General features: G+C 46.1%; 1 protein-coding gene across 3 annotated transcripts in view; it reads left to right on the forward strand.

The window, feature by feature from the left end:
- LOC126519269 (uncharacterized) overlaps positions 1-19,207 on the forward strand; it is a 56,720-nt gene that overhangs the window by 20,512 nt on the left and 17,001 nt on the right. For 2 of the 3 annotated variants that reach the window (XM_050168888.3, XM_055065311.2), the window contains 13 exons: positions 485-578; positions 1,895-1,974; positions 4,839-4,942; positions 5,957-6,265; positions 7,041-7,347; positions 8,648-8,720; positions 9,320-9,515; positions 10,319-10,469; positions 10,856-11,221; positions 12,049-12,297; positions 14,201-14,253; positions 15,833-16,075; positions 16,461-16,539. In XM_050168888.3, the coding sequence (XP_050024845.1) occupies positions 485-578; positions 1,895-1,974; positions 4,839-4,942; positions 5,957-6,265; positions 7,041-7,347; positions 8,648-8,720; positions 9,320-9,515; positions 10,319-10,469; positions 10,856-11,221; positions 12,049-12,297; positions 14,201-14,253; positions 15,833-16,075; positions 16,461-16,539 (2,304 nt within the window). The remainder of the gene's footprint in view (positions 1-484; positions 579-1,894; positions 1,975-4,838; positions 4,943-5,956; positions 6,266-7,040; positions 7,348-8,647; positions 8,721-9,319; positions 9,516-10,318; positions 10,470-10,855; positions 11,222-12,048; positions 12,298-14,200; positions 14,254-15,832; positions 16,076-16,460; positions 16,540-19,207) is intronic. The other variant, XM_055065310.2, reaches the window with a different exon arrangement.

The raw sequence follows: 19,207 nt of genomic DNA on the forward strand, positions 1-19,207 counted from the left end.
TGACCGGGCTATCCTGTAGTAAAAGGAGTTCATTATAGCTTTTAAATAATTTAGACCAGCGATCACAGTTCAGCCAAGCTCTTTAGAACTCTGCACAACTGACAGCTTGTCAGTTTGAACATCACCTGTTTTTGCCAACGGTAAATTCTAGCAGTGCATCATTGTATGTTGTGCCTTGCACGTTACAAATTAGGAAAGCCGTGTTTTTGTAACACTGGAGCGCTGGAGTTTCGCCAGTCATGGGTTGTGGGTGTTGCCAGTTAGCTGTTCATTGCAAGTTGTGAATGGATGATGCAATACACGCCAGACTGATAATCAGTGTTCTGGTTTCCAAAAGATTGCAGGAAGTTAACAAAAGCCCCTTTTTTGTCAGCCCCAGTGACGTTTCTCGTGTATGTCAGGCTTGCACTACTGCTCACGGTCATCCTTTCATGCCTTTGGGCATTGCTCTGACGAGTTTACATATTTATTTTCTAACGAACAGGTTGGTGCCCATGTGGAGGCCAAGCACCCAGACAGGAACCAGTACTTTGAGGCTGTCATTGGAAAACTCCTTGACTACAGCCAGTACACTGTTGGTGAGTGAAGGACCCTGTAAAATGCGAAAAGTTAAAAGAACTTTTGGGAAGGAGAAGGCGATGACTGTGTCTCTTTTTTTCTACTTATTGTTTATGACCAGGAATAGTTAAATGTAAGCTTGAACTATTTTTTCCTCACAGCCATCGTTCTCTTGCCGTTCTCGACTTTGAAAGTGTTATTAATTGCGGCAAGCAAGCCAATTGTTCGTTGTTGTACAGAGGGAGTGTAATTTTTTGTGGGTTTGAAGCAAAGAAATGTGTGCACCCAAATTGAACACAAACCCTATCATTTTAAAAGAAGAAAATTTGGCATGCAACATTTGGTTTTTTACAAAACCGGAATGTATTCACACATGGCCTCCAGACAGCTCTCTTTTAATTGTTGATGAGTCACAATATGTAGTCTTCGGTCTGCTGCATTTTATAATCCCTACATTTTCAATAGCTTTGCAACTGTCACGAATGGGATGTCACGCTCCCCTATTCTGTCCAACGACATGCAGAAGTCTGGAACGGCAAAAACCTGTGTTCCAGCTCTCTTCCCAGCATGCAAAAATATGTTATCTTGAAGGAACCTTTGTAACAAAAGTTACACATTGTCGTCATTGTCGAAAACATGGTTCTGTTGCCATCATTTTATTCGCCATATCATGATGACAATGGTGATGGCGTTGACTCGGTGACAGGTGCCAATTATGTTCATTGAATATTTAGTGTCGCCACATTTTTCGCACTTTCAGAATCGTGAAAATCACATAGCTGCAGAACGAATTGAGAATTTTTACTTCTTCCAAGCCAGTATTGTCAAGTTTACAGAATGTCTACTCTATGCGAGAACTCTCTACAGCAAGCTCATATATGAAAACGTCAGCTATTTCATGTCTAGCATACTTGAGAAGCACCTGTCAAGCCACTTGAAAAATATGCCTGCTCTTAAACATTGTAAAATCAATGAAAACACGACAACATACCGACACCGAGAGGAAACACCCAGCCAACTACTTTCCAATTTGCTTTTCTTAAACGATTTGCACATATTATGGAAACTTGTATTGCAAGGTTGAATCAGAAGTGTTTCGAGATGTATGCAACACATGTTAAATATCCTTATTTTTTTCATTGCTTTTGTCTTGTGCACTCAGTGCCTGAAAAAGGCCAAGGTAGGCCAATGCCTGTGCTATTACTTTTTCATATCTCATTGTAATGTACGGGCAAGTTTTGGACTCATTTCCTTAGAAAAAATATATATGGTCTACCTTATATTTGAGTAAATATGGTAAGTGCAATTTCTGACCTGTTTTTCTCGCGCTTCGCAGTGTTTGATGATGGAGACGAGACGACGCTGCGTCGGACTTCTTTGTGTCTCAAGAGCGGCCGTCACTTTGCAGAAAGCGAGGTTTGTGTGCCTGCTTGAAGTCGTCTTGCTGCGTCTAGCGCAGTGGCATGGCTTGCTTCTATGTTGTAGCAGTGTTGTCTTTTGCCTGTTTTGTAAACTGTTGCCGGTGTGACGCAGTCTGTTAGCCTGCAGTCATTGTCTGTGTGCAGGCTTGTTTCACATTGCCAGAAAACCGAAGCAAGGCAGTGCCGTACAGGTGAACTAAGAGCTCACCCTAGTTGACTTGCATGGTACTGCGATTGGTGTTTCTATGCGGCACCGCATGCTGTCATGGTAATCATACAAGACCTGTCCCCTACGTGGACAAAGTTGTAGAAACGCCAGTTGTCCCAATGTTTAAGCAACTTGGCAGAGGAACTTATGTAACAGCATGAAACATAAGGAAGGGTCAACGATAGAGACAGAGTGAAAAGAGTGCTGACTTGCAGCTGTTCATTCTACTGTCGATGCTGTGCATATTTATACATACGAAGTGGCAGCTGACAAGGAAAAAAAGTACGAATGTATACATATGCATAGCATCGACAGTAGAATAAACACTTAGAAGTCAGCGTTCCTTTCACTCGGTCTCTATTGCCGTCCCTTCCTTATGTTTCGCGCTGTTACATGAGTTGCCATGGCCCGACTAGCCCAGTAAGCAACCATTTTGGCAGGGGAAGTTAACCTGTGTTGTCTCAAACATTGAATAGGTTTCAGCAAAGTGCCACTACCACATGCTGTTACAATTGCCACCACCCCAAGCCAACTGCCAATCTTTCCACATGCTATCTATTCCACGCCCAGCATCTGTCTAGCAGGACCAGCGTGTGTGGCTCTCTGCGTGGTACCTCTATGCTTGTTATCAAAGGGAAAATTGCCATCCACCTGAATGTAGGCAGAGAAAACCCGTATCCCGGAAAGAAAGCTTCGGAGTTGAGGGAAAGTTCATCCTGGTCTGGGATTCGCACCGGGGACCAACACCTTTCCGGGGCAGTCTCCCTACCATCTGGAGGCTAGCTGACGGTAGTATGAGGGCGAAATAACTTGAAGCACAGAAACACTGAGTATGGATAATTGGTTCTGCGGAATCCCTCAAGCTGGGGGAAATGTCACGAAAGGGAAATCGCGCTGCTGTCTGCTAGCCTGCCGGTTATCTCAGGTGGTGGAGCGACCACCCTGGAAAGGCGTTGGTCCCGGGTTCGAATCCCGGTCCAGGACAAATTTTTCTGCAACTGCGAAACTTTCTTACCGAGAAACCCGTATGGGTATCCTCTGTAGCTTCGTGCTACATCCAGGTGAATGAAAATTTTTCCTTTCATTACATGTTCTGCACCTTGTGAGATTCTGCAAAACTGATTTGCCATCTATGCTTGTTGTATGTACAGTATTGCCTTAGAATCATTGTTCTGTTGCTTGCTGTAGCGCTTGTCGATTCTTGAATATTAGTTCAACATACCTGCCAACAGTCCCAAATTTTCCGTTAAGTTCGTGAACATGGGCTCGTAGAACTTGCAAATGTTCTGTCACATTTTTAGAAAAATAACTTCTGTTCGTGAAAAAGTTCCACTCAGCAGTCTGCAAACATTCTGGTGCAAATATTCCTCTTTTGAAAGGACACCAGAGGAGTGTGCTTGCTTGGAGTAAGTTTGACGAGTTTCTCATGCAGGTGAAATTGGCAACAGCAGATTTGGCGAAAAAGTTGCTGAGTTCTGTAAACAAAGGTGTTGCTTGTCAGTCTCTAGCGTTCCATGCGTGCTACTACTTGTGGGCTCTGTCCAGAGGTAAATAATCATTTATGAAGCGTGTATGTATGCCACAATAGTAGAGGTGTGCGAACAGCAGTAATTCAGACCAAATCGAGTATGAATTGAATAGTGCCAGTAGCGAATCGAACATTGAACATTTTTCTGATAGATTGGGAAATAATATACAGCCTTTTTCCTGCTAATATCAAACAAGTGCAACATCCTGGTACTCTACAACAGTGGAAACATCCTTCCTTCACACAGCATACAAAGCATGCTTTATTAAAAGCACAAAGGGAACATTAAGAACAATAAGCAGATTGTTCGCAAACTCCGGACTCTTAGAAAAATACGCGGTCACGCATTATCGTGTAACATTTGTAAGGGCAACCTTGCGGGCCAATTAATATTTGTATGCCATCGTGACTAGACGGCAGATTAAAGAAATTTAACCTTTTCTCTAGTTAGAATTGTGGCGGCAGGTGGTGGCCACTATTGTATAAAGTATGTTGCAATGCAGTGTGTTATGGTTCAATCCGGAGAGAGGACACAGGTGTTGCATCTATAAATAGCACCAAAACTATACCCACAGCTGAAGGCCGTGTCTAAACAACCTATTATCGCGAGAGATTGTGTTCAGCTGGGAAAGTCTGGCTGGCTGAGCGACGCTGTATGCTCCAGCATGTTACGCCTACTGTGGATGGGATGAAGAATATCGCATATTTGCTTCAATTTCATGTGCAGCCGATGATGTAAGGTATTTGATAAATGTTTGTATATTTTCGAATACTGTTTATTCAAGTACCTAAGTGAAATATGACTATATTTGATTCGAGGACCGAATTGAATAGGACAGTATCCGATTCGTTATTCAAAAGGTTTGAAAGTTCGCGCACCCCTACACAATAGAAGCAGGGTCAGAGCAACCTTTAAAAAGAAAAATGAGTACTCCCCCCCTCTCCCATCCTTCCTCCCCTGAGAGTTGTTGCCTGGGATTTTTATGAATCTCGTAGTTGACAAGTTGGCAGTGTATGCTTCGTAGAAAGGGGAAAGAAAGCTGATGTTTGAAGGCGTGGGATTTTATTCTGTGGTTTCTTTAATTATTATTTATTTATGTATTTATTTATTTATTTTGGGCAGACTTTGGACCAGCTTCCCCTCACCAACCCTGAGCACTTCGGTACGCCAGTCATGGGCTCCAAGCTCAAGCGAAAGCGCCGATCCATGCTGTCCATTGCTACTATGTAAGTTTTGTTTTGGTCTTCTATTCTCTGCCACGGTGATCTAGAAATGAACAACTGTTCGAGCCAACTGAGGGAAAAAAAAAAGAGTCCTTTGTTGTTGGTTGCAATGTGCATGTGACAGTATGCTGAGGAGACATTGAGTTGCATGGACGGCAAGGTTGAGTGACATTTATCGCTTGTCGGATGCAGTGTGGTTAATGAATTCTGTCTTTCTCTTGCCACTCCGCATAGCTAGAATATAATGCCTATGTGGTGCATACGGTTGCAGGCCCATACGTTCTGATGCCTTTTCTATGCCTTGCCCTTTCGTGCAGGCAAGTGTAGTGCTTTTTCTGGAAGCAATTTTCAGAATGCACTTAAATCTTTGTGTTTGAACCAGAGTCTTGGAGCATAGCAAAGAAAATAAAAGTCAAGGACAGTGCAGTAGCATACAAATGCAAAATGATAGGCGTGATGTCGAGGCAATGGAGGAAGCAGACATTCTGGTTTAGGTTAAGCAGACGAAGTGGAGTTGTGCAGGCCATGTGATGCATAAATTGGATGAATAAATAAATAAGCAAACCAGATGTCTGTAGCACAATGGCTGTTCAGGGAAAGAAAACGTAGTCAACTACATGGAAAATCAAGAGGAGGGATGAGGCTGGACAACTTGTGGGCATAGCATGAGATAACAGAGAGGTCCGGAAATTGTCGGGAAAGGCCTTTGTCCTGCATGCATTGTGCATAAATAGGCTTGATACTTGATGGCTTTCCTTTTAAAAAAAATGATACCCTTTGTGTTTGCTACGTGAAAGTTTTGACAATAGAAAAAAAAAAAGAAGAGCTCTGTTCGACGTCGCCATTTACGAATGTTAAGGGCACGGGCTGAAGCGGGTTGCATGCCTCATCAGGTTAGAATGCTAATCAGATAGGTCTGAAAAATAAATTGCAGAAAACACAATCTGTTGCAGAAAATGCGTGTATCAAATAGAGCGAGTTGAGTATTAAATCGTAATAACAATTATGATTGCACAGGGAAGAAGACAGCAGTGACGAAGAGTCAGCCCCCACCCCTCCGCCGGCCCCAACGCCGCCGCGCCGGGCCACGCCCACTTCGGGGTCGAGGGGGAGTAGCGCCTCCGCGGGAGGGGGTTCGAGGGCCACCACCCCGTCCTCGGAGTGGCGCATCGGCCGGGTGGCCATCCTGGAGACGGGCGACAAGCGCAAACGGGACTCATGGGCTCCGGTGCTCGTCGTGAACCCAACCGGGGCGGCGGGGCAGGGCATCAGCACCCCCCTGCCTCGGGACGACGTCGTCATCCGGTCATTCAGGGATGCCAAGTTGTAAGTGGCCAGTGTCCGTTTCTTCGCACGTGTGCTGGTGAATTGCGAGGCGCTGTCCTAAACTGATGGCCTCCGTGTGGCATTTCCTCGAAAGTCCTCAAAATCTAGGAGATTGGGAACTGCGACACGTCGTATTTCGTTGTTTTTGCTTCATTTTCTGTTGTGTGCATGAGCCTCATAAAGCATTTTGCATGCGTAGAGTAATTTTTTTTTAGCACTTGGACGCATATATAAGTTGGCAAGGATTGAGTACATTTCTGATGTCAATCAGTGGTGTCCTCTTGTCGCTTTCTGACTACGAATTAAGTGATGCTGAAACTTCCCGTCTGTATGCACCCACCTCAGATGCAAACGGTGTTTGTCTGCTTTGTTGATGATTGGTGTGACGTTCTCAAGATCTGTACGAGATGTGCTCAGGCTCTGGGTAAGCATTCAAAACCTTTGAAGTGCCGTTTTCAAGGCCTTGAATGCACTTAAGATTCGTGAAGTGCTTAAAGCTGTTTCAGTGTCATTTTCGGCTAAGCGTAGCAGGGGTCGTTTTGTCATCTGCCCATGAAGTGGGCACAATCCAAAAGTCTAGCCAAATCGATCTGGTCACCAAGCTTTGTCACGGTTGGCAGTTTGATTGTTAACGTTTTCTCATTTATGGGCAATAAAATAAAGTTTGCTGTTGATTATGTTTTGTTCCAAAGCATCAAGTGCCTTTGTCTTTGAAATTGCTTTGTCATGGACCTGGGAGTTCTTAGAAACGCTTACATTTGTTTCCCCAATACAGCTTACAGGTAAACAAGCGAGATCTGCGCGAGTTCTCGCGAGACGACGCTTCCGCACGGGCTGAGACCAACCCCCTGCGCCTAGCCGTGGAGCGGGCGCTCACTTTCCTCGACCGAGGCGAGCTGCCCACGGGTTGGCAGGGCAGCGCGCTGCTCCTTTCCAGCGGCTCCGCCGTTCCGTCGACTCCACCAACACCTTCCCGGGCCACCGCTGGATCGGCGTCGCCCGCTCCCGCTGCCAACGATGCGGGCAGCGGCAGCAACTCGGCCTCCACGGCTGACGATGATGGCCACGACTCACAGTCGGACGTGAGTGCCGTGCTTTTCTGTCTCCCAACTTTGAGCATGCTTGACTGAGCATGCTTGACTGAGCATGCTTGACTTTCTGAAACTAAGCGCAATTGTTCAGAAGGGGAGACACTGCACGTCAGAGATGATGTGACAATTCTATTACAGTGCGCTCTTTTCCCAATTGAAATCAAATGAAATTGGAGTTGGTTTACAGAATGTTTACAGAGATATTTGGACCATAAGCTAATGTGGCTAGTTATCGGTCCTTGTCTAATACACGAGTTTATGTAATGTGGTTTAAAAGCAGAGGTGCCGTGAATAAATTACGCCATACATGTGTACAAACACAACAGCGTATCTTTTTAAACAGAGAAAATGCAAATCACAATCAAGAAATCTGGATATATGAGTAGCAAAAAAAAAAATAGAAATGACTAACGAGACAATGTCAAACATACAAAAAAAATTACAAAGTTCCATATACATTCGATACTAGAAACTGCTAGAAATAGGGTACAAAGGACATAGACATAGCATTCGGAATACAAGTTCAGTTGCTGCATAACTGATCTTTAAAAAAAAAGTTAACTTTGCAAGAGAATTTAAAGTTGCATGCAAGTTTAATTTCGAGTGAAGATTTTAGCACCAGTGGATGTATTTAATATTTTGCAGTATACGTTCCTGCAGGTAGGGAGATTAAAGTTGCTTTGGGTGCCTGCCTTGTATTACGCTTTTGTAAACAAAAGATACTCAAGGGTAATAGAAAATTAGTTTTGGTTATTCACCAAAACCGTAGCTATGTCATTTCATTGTGACCTTGAATGGTAATGTGTCCGAGAATTCGCAGATGATTGGTTGCTTGGGCATTGAGGAGACGAAAATGCTATAACTCTCCGTAACCCCAGATTTGCATGGGGGCTTCTCCGTAGTGCACGTTCGCCCAACTTATGGCAGCACCGGACGTGATTCAATGAAAGATTAAGTACTAGCTTTGCATGCTGGGGTTTGTCTGCTGTTCGTCTCTAGAGTCGCTCCTATGTTTCTCATGTCAAAAGACTAACACAAGCTGTGTTGTTACATGCTGATTGAAAAAAACGCCACCACCAGCTAGATGAAACTGCTTCACGGGAGAGCTAACCTTCCATACGTGAAAAAGAGTCTATTCTCTTACTTTTTTGCACTGTGTTGGTGGGCTCAACGGTGCTTTGCCTGCGTCATCGCCAAGTTTGGTCGGTGACAAGGGGTGGGTGATACGGAATAGAATCGAGTGAAAGGAATCGCTACAGGGCGCTGATTGTATGGTTGCCGTTTGGCGCAGGTGTCCGACGACGAGCCTAGTGAGGAAAAAGACCGGTTTGTGGCACAGCTGTACAAGTTCATGGACGAACGTGGTAAGTTGGCTTTCCCTTGATGCTTTTCAGGGCTCTCATTTAGGCGAGTCTGGCAACAGTAAGTTGCAGCGATGTTTTTTTTTACTTTTCTTTCAAGTGTGTCTAGTGGCATGTCATTGGGTTTCATGTCACGCCTTTGGTTGTTTGTCTAAGTGGGAAAAAGGAATTGGTCAGAAAGCAGACTGCTAGACGCGTGTCCAGTCAGCTGTTTTCTTTGTGGCACTTTGAAACGTCTGGTAACAAGTTAGGGCAGAGCCCAGCACACGTTTCAGTTTCAGAGGGGGAAAAAAATTGGTACCTTCTTATACCGGAGCCGAGTTGTAATCAGTGCTGGAATAGTAATTTGTTGTTCCCTTGAATAAAATTAGACTGTACCGCATGTCTACATTTCCGTGTACCTAGGTTTCTGATAGATTGCTACTTGCTATGTTCTTGTCATGCAATGCTAGGACCATATTTGTTGCGATATTTGTTGTGAACGTTGTGGTACTTGATATTCGATTCTGAATATCTACTGTTCGGTATTCACACACCCCTACTTTTTGCTGTACACACACGCTTAGAACGCTTGTGACATCACTGCGCACTGTGAACTGCAGGGACGCCCATCAACAAGGGTCCCGCAATGGCTGGCCGCGACCTGAACCTGTACCGGCTGTTCCGGGTGGTCAGCAAGCTGGGCGGATGCAACCGCGTGACCAACCACAACCAGTGGAAGACGGTCTACACCCGGCTTGGGCTGCCTTCCCCCGCCAACCAGTCCAACGCGCACCTGCTCCGGGGCGCCTACAAGAAGTGAGGCTCACCTGCTTCTCGGGCGGTGTGTGCGGGGCGTTTCAGCGCGATGCACAATGAAACGGAAGATTACGGGTGTAACGTTTAGGGGTAAGAATGACGGCTGTGTAGGTGAGGAAGCAAACGGGCCTAGCCTGCTTAAAGTCAAGAAAAGGAAGGGGAGTAACACAGTTCGTTGAGTACATAGAGCAGATAACTAGTGGTCTGTTAGATTAGCAGAAAGCGTAACTTTCCTATCCATTCACTTCATTACTTCTGTTAGCTTGTTTCTTTTCCTTTTCCAAGGGACAGTTCAGGCAAAACATCCACAACCGGTTTTACTTTTGCCCTTTTTTGTTTTCCTAATGAATATAATAAACGACTAGTGCTGCGAAAGGACAGACTGGTAGGCCAGTTGGTGTGGCATTACGGGATGAGCAGCAGCAACGGGGCATGTAAGACGAAGCAGAGAAGACGACGACATGGCGCCAAGCCTTCGTCTCCGTTCTCGTCTTGCCCCTCTTGTACCGCTCATCACGAGTGCTAATACTACTTTGTTGACTGTGTTCGTGTCATCCCCATTTTGTTTCCACTGTTGTGTTAACTGTGACAGTCGCGCAGCTTAGCTTGAACGTCTGCTTTTTGTGTACTGCCGGGCTTATATCTCAAGCACTTTAAGTGCAACGAGCTCGTCCTGTTGCCGTCGATGTGTTGATGTCTCTTTTTGCACTTCAATGTATCCACAACGAATTGCAACGAGGTAGCCTTCCTCACCATCCTTCTACAGCATTGACAAATGTTTTTTCCCCCCTGTTCTCGTGAAGGTACCTGCAGAGCTTTGAAGACTTCTACCGCAAGCTCGGTTGCACGATGGTGTCGAACCCGCGGTCAGGGAGGGTGCGTCACCGGTCGGACCGCATCATGACCCGCAACCAGGACCGGGGACTGGCCCTCTTTGCTCGCAAGGACAAAGAGGTAACGATTGCATGTCCTTCCCATTGTGCATGTCCGGCTTGCACAGTGTTGGTGGCACAGACATATTCACTTTTCCGCAAATCGACGGGCCAAATTGGAGGGAAATCGATGCAGCAAAGGGAATGATTGCTCTTTTGCGTTGACGCCGTTTTGACGCCATGTTGGTTTTGAGTGCTTTGGCTGAACATTGTCAACGGACCATTTTTCCAAGAACAAAAAGGTAGCCACGATTGCCACGAGAAGTATTGAAGTCCGTTTGTTTGGACCAATGGTGCACGTCACCATAAACCCGTAGTGCGTGCAGTGTATGCGTCGAATGTACTGATCGCAGTGCTGCACCAAGTTTCACTACGGGCTTTTCTTGTGCTGTCTCCCTTCATCTGTAGCAGAAGAAGAAGGAAGAGAAAGCCAAAGAGGAAGACAAGGACAAAGACAAGGACAAGGAAAAAGACAAGGACAAAGACGAGGACAAGAAGGCCAAGGACAAGTCAGCAGCAGCAGCGGCCGCAACTCCCCCTGTTGTGGTCAAAGAGGAGCCGCCTCCAGAGAAGCCGAGACCATCACGAACGTCCAGGGTCAAACAGGACGAAGAGAGCAGCAGTGGTGGTAATGGTACAGCGTCGGCCCCGTCTCCGGCTTCGGCTGCCAAGCCGACTGCTGCGGCTGCGGCGGCAGCAGCAGCAGTAGCAGCAGCAACAGCAGCAGCAGCAGCAGCAGTGGCGGCAGCCACTGTGAGCCAGGATGACACTAAGGTAGGTGTGCTGCCTAGGAAACTTGAATTTGCCTGGTAATAAAACAAAAAGTGGAGTTGAGGCAGCTAGTGTAACATATGGAGCAATGAATGAAAAGGATGGGGGTCGAGGGATTTTTTTTTTTTGAGGCACAACCTCGTGAAGCCAACAAACAATGAAGCAAAGGAAGGTGTAGGGGGAATTAACGGTTTTAAAAGAAATGTAGAAATTATAAGGGGGGTGCCTTGCACGAATTTGCCATGGCCTTAACTTCAGAGCCTTTGACAGGTGGCAAAGGCTCTGAAGTGATGTAGAATTGAGCTATAATCACTGCCGGTATACTAATTTGGTATTCCCTTTAATAAGAGTATACCATACTGTACATCTTGATTCCTAGTGTACCCAAGTTACTGATAGCTTGCAACATTCTTGTCATGTAATGCTAGTAGACGCCTGACCATCTGCAGCACTATTTTATTGCAAGAAATATGGAAACGTTAAACTCCGGGATAAGTTTTCTGATATTGCATTTGATATTTCGCTTTCTTTCTTGATTCAATTCGATATTTGATGCGAAATGTACTATGCTGTATTCGCCCACCCCTAGTATTGACATCTTTTGTTGCTCGTCAAGCTTGTTCTTTGTGATAAGAGTGGCTTGTTTTGGTGCTGTTAAAAGGGTAATTGGGTAATTTACTAAGGCAGTTCCACTTATTTCCTCCTTTTGTGTTCCTTTGAAACTTTGAATTTCGCCCCTCTTTTTCCCTCAAGAACGGTTGCAGATCCCGTAGAAAGCTCCGGAATGTTGTTTTTTCTCTTTTCTCTGCTTGGCCACGACTCCGAAACAGGTCCGAACAAGGGAAGATGCCCGCCGCGAGAAGCATGACAGCCCAGAAAAGCGGGAGGCCAAGTCATCGTCGGTGCCTCCGCCGCCGCAACGTAAGTGTGAGAGTGTCGAGAGCGCCGAGACGGACTCCGCGAAGGAGCCAGCGGCGGCAGCGGCGGCAGCTGCAGCAACGCCAACCCCAGTGGAGAAGTCGCGAGCCTCCAAGTCCAAAGACACGGAGACCACTCCAGCGACCACACCGAAGCGGCAGGTATGGACTTTCGCAGTAGCGAGATGGCCGTTTGCTCTTTGTCCCTGTTTCACTTGTTCGTTTTGTTCTGTCGGGCTGCCGATTCTTCTAACATTTCCAAGTATCGCTGGGCAGCTGTACTTCAGCAAGTTAGAAGAAAGAGCAACTGGCAGGGCACATTAAACTGGCCTTTGTGGATTCAAATATAGTTTGTGTGCCTTCGTGCTATAGTACAGCTGCAATTGGTGTGCAAATACCAATCGGGAGGCTTCCTGTAACAGTGGGCCATACTGTACGTCTTGCCCAGTAGTTGGTATTGTATTGTCCTAGTGATATTGTGCCATTGTTGTACCTCACAAAATTCATATTACCATTTGTAGGGGGAAAAAAAATTAATTAAATGCAGGATTGTGTGTGTCTGCGCCGGATTGCACATGATTGTTCTGTAAAGCACCTATTCTGTGACTCTGTAGCTTTAACACGCAGACCCAGTGGGGTTATTATCTTTATTAATATTATTACTATTATTATGAGGTAATAGTTCTGCGGAAACCCGCAAAGTAGAGAGAAGTAATTAATAAAGATAAGCGTTCGATAACAGATAACGATAACATAAGTATTTTCCCTTTAACCCTTTGAGGGTCGAATTATTTTGAAAAAAACTTTCCCAGGTGGTCAAATTACTTTTTTGCGGATCTTGAATGTCCAAAATGTATTAAGTCGGGAATAAATAGTCAAAAATAATTAGGAACAGTATTTTGGTGTCGGCACCACTCAGAACTGCAAAATGTTCAATAGTATTTCCGAGCGTGGTACTCCTTGTAACACGGGTCTACGCACAGCGCCTTATCGCAGTCTGCACACCTAAAATGCGTGTCTGTTCTCTTGAAGCGAGGAGTTGTGTTGGCGCACACATGCCATCTCTGCGTGCGGCTGCCTTGGGCAGAGGTCTGAGGCAGCCTCTCGCGTAAGCGCGTTGCCGCGGAGAGCGAGAATACCTCGCGAACGGCGCTGATAAGCAAGTGGTGATAACCAAGCTAAGAGAAGTGCCAATCAAGATAGAAATCAACTTCCGCCGCCCCTGCGAGAGCGTGCCGACAAAGAGAAAAACAACGTTTCGCGCGCCTCCGTTGCGATCACGCGGCGGAACCGAAACCGCGAAAGCGCGTTGCCACTGAGAGCGGGAATACCTCGCGAACGGCGCTATAAGCAAGCTTAGAGCAGCGCCAATCAAGATAGAAATCAACTTCCACCGCCCTGCAAGAGAGTGCCGACAAAGAAAAAAATGACGTTTCGCGCGCCTCCGTTGCGATCACGCGGCGAAACCGAAACCGCCAAAGGGGCGTTGCCGCAGTCTGAGCGACGCGCTGAAGCTAGCAATCAGCTCTGTTTATCTCCCCAAGAAGGTAGCACCAATTTCAAACGCATCTTGTAAGTGCTAAGAGGTGGCAGCACCTCCCGATGAGCGCTCATCGTCATTATGGCGCGAAATTTCAAACGGAGGGTCAGAACCGTACCCGTACGGCAAAGACCTTGCGGGACAGAAAACCGCCGCCGTACATGTACGGCGAAAACCTTCAAAGGGTTAATAATTACTTCTCTCCGCCTTGCGGTTTTCCATAGAACTATTACTTCAAACTCTTGCTTTTGCTTCGAGTTATTGATAAATTCGACTTCACCTTGCCATCTGCTAGCCGCCTGGTTAGCTCAGATGGTAGAGTGGCTGCCCTGAAAAGGTGGTGTCCTCGGGTTTGAGTCCCCGACCAGGACTAATTTTTTTCTTCAACTGCGACGCTTTTTCTTTCGAGGAACCCGTATGGGTTTCCATTGTAGCAATTTGTTACGTTTGGGTGGGTGTCTCATTCTCCCTTTATTATTATTATTATGTTTGAATTGTGTCAATCGTAGCACCCTTACTTTTCAGCCCAAAAAGAACAAGACAGAAGAGCCAGCTGAGAAGGAGAAGGTTGAAGACAAGTACGTAGCTTTGAATTTTCACTCTTTGCCATCAGTCATTTGGTTGACACAAGTCGGCATGCACGCATGCGATTGGGTAAATACCGTATTTACTCAAATCTAAAGCACACTTCTTTTTCCAATAGAACGGGTCCAAGAATTGTGTGCGCGCCAGAATCGAGTACCACCCTAAATCTGCGTTACCATATCGCCATCGGCATTTCAAAATGGCCGCCTCGTACGCGCTTCGAGCCTAGCTGCCGTAGCTTCCTCCGTGTGCTGTAGTATGTGTTCTTAAGCATTGCTTCCTTCGGCTTAGGTTAGTGCGCCGTCCGTCTTCCCGTTTTTCTACGTTTGCTCTATGAGCATGGAAGTGCCGACTGCAAAGACATGGCGAGTTCATCACGATGCCGCAATTAAAAGGATAGCGATCACGTGTGTGGAGACGGACGGAAATCGGGCCGCATCAAGGGCGCTCGGAGTTCCCGAAACTTGCGTGCGGGACTGGCGCAAACAGGAGGGGCGTTCTACACCGGCGGCTGCTACCTACGGCGCGGCGATCTGCGACGGAGACAAAAGAGTCTACGCACCTAAGTGATACGCCCTGCATTCTCGTCGCTTAGTTCGTGTTGAAGCAAGAGGCCGCACAGAGGTCAATTCCCTCCCTCCTGCTACCGCACTTCCTCACTCCAGCGTTTAAAAAGAGTTTCCACAGTCGTTGAGTTAGACGTGTTTGCATTTGCTTGTGTACACCAGGCACCATGCTTGTTATTTAGTTAGTAAGTGAATGTTTAAAAGTTTACACGGCCGATTAAAATACTATTCTTACTTTTCATATACAGCTGTCTACTAATTTGCTATCATAAACGATGCTTCGCCTTTCGAGCGAAACTGCAACTTTTTTTTTTATTTAACGCATTGGGAGTAAATCTTTTGTTTTTTCCAAATCAGAGAAAATTGTATTCCTGTATGAAAGAATGAGGTGTGTGGTACTGTAAAGGAATTTTCTTTCTTTATGTCACGGCAACCGGGTGCGCGTTCCAATCTAGGGCGTGTTTTTATTTTTTTTTGTCACAGAAACCAGTGCGCATTACAGTCAAGTAAATACGGTATTGGTGGGACTTACTGTATTTGATTATCATCGAAATCTCATATCTCGCGAAACATTGCCCTTAGGAATGGTACTTGCAAAAGGAACAAAGCGTGTTGAATTGAATAACAACAATCTTGTGCTGCTTGACAAAGACCTTTCTCCTGGTTAGTCTAGTAACTAAGAACGGGCAAACACTGAAGAGTAGATTTCAACTCTAATCTAGAAGAAAAATATGCCAAGTGTCACATTGAATGCAGTCAGATATCATGAACACGGATGTAAGAAATTATCAGAGATAACAAACGGAAGTACGAAATTTGGTCGTCATGCTTCATTTCAATGCCATCTTCAATGCTGTCTTCACGAAGCTGTCCTGTTTGCCAGCTTCGTCAGTGTTGAAATGAAACATAAGATGGCTGCCTTTCACTTTGGGGTCTAGCAGTCTACAGCAGGTGTTGGAATGCACCCTCAAGGGTGTCTGGCTGCTGCTTCGTCTTCTGGTTGCAGGACAAACAGCAGTTCAGCGGCTCCAGTTGAGCCAGAAACAAAGCCGGAGCCGCTTCCCCGGCCAGAGAGTGGGGAGCCCTCGCGCAGGTGTTCCCTGGACATGAGCATCGACGTGGGCGACCGGGTCAAGGTCAAGTACGGGCGCGGCCGGCAGCTCAAGATCTACGAGGCAAAGGTGCTACGCATTGAGGAAGAGTGTAGCGAGAAGAAGTTCTACGTCCACTACACGGGCTGGAACATGAGGCAAGGGTCGACAGCTTTTTCTCGAAGCCCTCCAGTTTTTCTGTAGGGTTGGAACAGTGGCGCATTTGGATTCCTGGTTAATGGGCAGCTAAACCTTGATTTAGTGCAGTCAGTAGCACCTGAGAATTATGGTATTCGAAAAATGGAGGGAATTTCATCAAATTGGAAAAGCCTAAAACGCCCTTGCAAGTTGCATTTTTTATTCACGAGCAAGGCATGCATAATTTTGTGCCTACATCGGCACTTATCGTAGACAGAGAGCACATTGAATGCTTATATTGTGCCAATGTGGGAGCAGTAGACCTGCTTAAAGGTTAAAGGCGTCTTTGTTACCCAAACTGAAAATGAGTATACTCATACGTTTCACAAATCTTGCCCATTTCAGGTACGATGAGTGGGTCAGGAAAAATCGCATTGTGGAGAACGTCACGGATAAAACATCGAGAAGGAAACGCCTGCAGAAGGTGAGCCCGGACTCTCGATTGCAACAGTTTTCTTTTTACTTCATAGGTTTCATTGGGTTATTGTTACCAGTGTATAATCGATTAAGACATCTTTTGTGGGTTGTTTGATGCATCCTTGTGAACACAATTAATTGCTCAATCAAGCGCACTGTCTCCTGTCTGCACAAGCAGGCTGCAAGTTACACTGGATTATGTATCCTGTTGTGAAGCATTTGTTAAACTCACCTGGGTGATCGCACTTGTCCTGTCCGTGTCTAGTTGCACGCTGTGTGTTTGTCTATGCATTTCATTCTTTGACAGTGGCAGAAATGGTATGCAGCTTTATGTAAAGGAGGTCAGGCACCCGTTTTCTTAAGCCCCACCCCCCATGCTTTATTTTTCTTCCACTTTTAAAATGTCTGTATAAAAGGCACCGCACTTGACACACTGGAAGTGTGTGCTCGTCAGGCAGACCCATACACACACTGGTCATTCTGGATGTATAAATGCATTTAAAGGCGTCCTGAACCACCCCACAGGCTTGGGGAAAAACACAGTCTGCGGATCGCATACAGAGTATGAACATCTCAGCCAAATTTTGCTGTCATGGGTGGTGCGTGGATCTCGCAAGCGGAGCACGGAGTCAGCTTTCTTTTTTTCAACAGGAGGCTGCTCCTCCTTTCTGGACACTTTATTTTGTAATATACCGCATTTACTCGCATAATGATCGCACTCGCGTAGTGATTGCACCCCTGAATTTTGTCGTCAAAATTCAATTTTTTTTTCCTTTCCCATGTAATGATCGCACCCCGAACTTGCCACAGTGATATGTCGTGTGCCAAGTCTAGCTAATGATGATCGTGCTTACCATCTGTCGAATGCTACGCGAACGACTCTTCAAGACAAACCAAGCGGTCTGCACGCGCCAAACATTCTTAAGCAGATTCTCTATTTCATTCCTTTCATCACTTGCTGCACTTCCATGAAAAAAAAAAATCTACAACCAAACTTGCCTTGGCTTTATTATTTGTAGGCTTTATAACGGTTGTGGTCAACAACAACAGTAAAAAAGGCGCTTTTCGATTCTTCTCGTCTGCACTCGTGGGCACGCCACAAATCGCGAGCGGCAACGATAGTAGCCACATTTACACTGATATCTTAGAAGTGTACCCTGTTCATACGACGACACTTGTAGCACAGCTAAGATATTCGCCCACCCATAGCGGAAACGTGCCATATTAAGATAGTGGTGAAGACCATTGCCGCAGTTTCCGCAGCGTGCCGGCACCGCCATGGGTTTCAGTCACTGGCAGCTAAGCGCACCCATCTTTGTTTCTGTCCCCTCAAAATGGACATGGCTACGTTATTGCCACAAACTAGCCGATATTGACGATATTATTCATTACTGATATGGAAGAAACTGTTTCAATGCGTGTAATATACTCGCGAGAAGAAAAAAAAATCGCGTTCGGCGCGTTTGGCTTGCTCTGCTGATCGCCATTTTTGTTTTGGTGTCCCGCACTGTTACAGTGGCAGCCGCCTATTTGTTGACCCGTTGTCATCCCGCAGCAAACGCGGGATGGAAAAAAAGTTTTCTTTTCGCGGGAAATTTAACCTACGTAATGATCGCACCCCTGAATTTGCGTCAATTTTTTTTGACAAAGTGCGATCATTATGCGAGGAAATATGACATTATGCGAGTATGACATTATGACATTATGTGAGTAATATGAGTAAATATGACATAATGTGAGTAAATATATGTGGCTGCTATTTGCGAACAGCTGACATCAGTCAAGAAGGGTGTTTGCATAAGTGCACTTCTTCCTACTGCTACCATGTATATTTATTGGCGCAGTCTAATAAACAGGCTGATGTAAGCAAGAATTTGCTTTCAAATTTCAATTAATTGCGTACTTCCAGAAGAAGCCAACTACTGTCTGCATAGGAATTCAAATTTGGCCGCCCTTCTTACCGGTGTCGTAGCCATTGTGTCTCGCTGGTTTCAACTAGTTTTGAACACTGAACTAGCCTCGAACCACGCGAAAGATGAGGTCAGACCGCATGCACACTTGCCAGTGCGTGCTCGCGCTGCTGGTTAGACGCCATGGCAGACTTCGCTTCCTATTCCAAATTGGCACTACTATCCATCGGTCAAGCTTATGCAGGGCAAACGTGATTTGCACCGCGTACCACGGCCAGAATGGAGCACATGAGTGCGAGCGCGCACTGAAGCCCTGTCGTGCACACACACTGCGCAAGCACCCTACAGGTTCGTGTAGCTGCGCTCTGCTACGTAGCATAGATGCCGAGGGTGCCACAGAGTTCTGCGACGAGTCCGCTGGCCGAATGCACTGCGGCCCGCCGAGGACAACTGCATTGGCGCGACGTAGGCGCCGAAATCTGAAGCAGTGGCGCCTGTGTGAACATCCAGAATGAAATTTTGAACTGCGTGCCACGGTGACGTTCAGTGGGCGGGGCGTTGTGGGCACGCTCACTGAGTCGTAGCCTTCGCAGTGCAAGGCGTCCAAACAAGGAGTGGAAGCACCGCGAATGGGATCATACGTGACCTTTGATTGCCGATAACACCGCTTCAGCGGAACACATCGAAGTATTTTATTGCGGCAAAGTGCTTCTGAAATAGTCTAATTTAACTTCAAATGCATTTCTGGACTTAGGTAAAAGGTAC

Source organism: Dermacentor andersoni, chromosome 10, assembly GCF_023375885.2.
Source record: "Dermacentor andersoni chromosome 10, qqDerAnde1_hic_scaffold, whole genome shotgun sequence".
NCBI lineage: Eukaryota > Metazoa > Arthropoda > Arachnida > Ixodida > Ixodidae > Dermacentor > Dermacentor andersoni.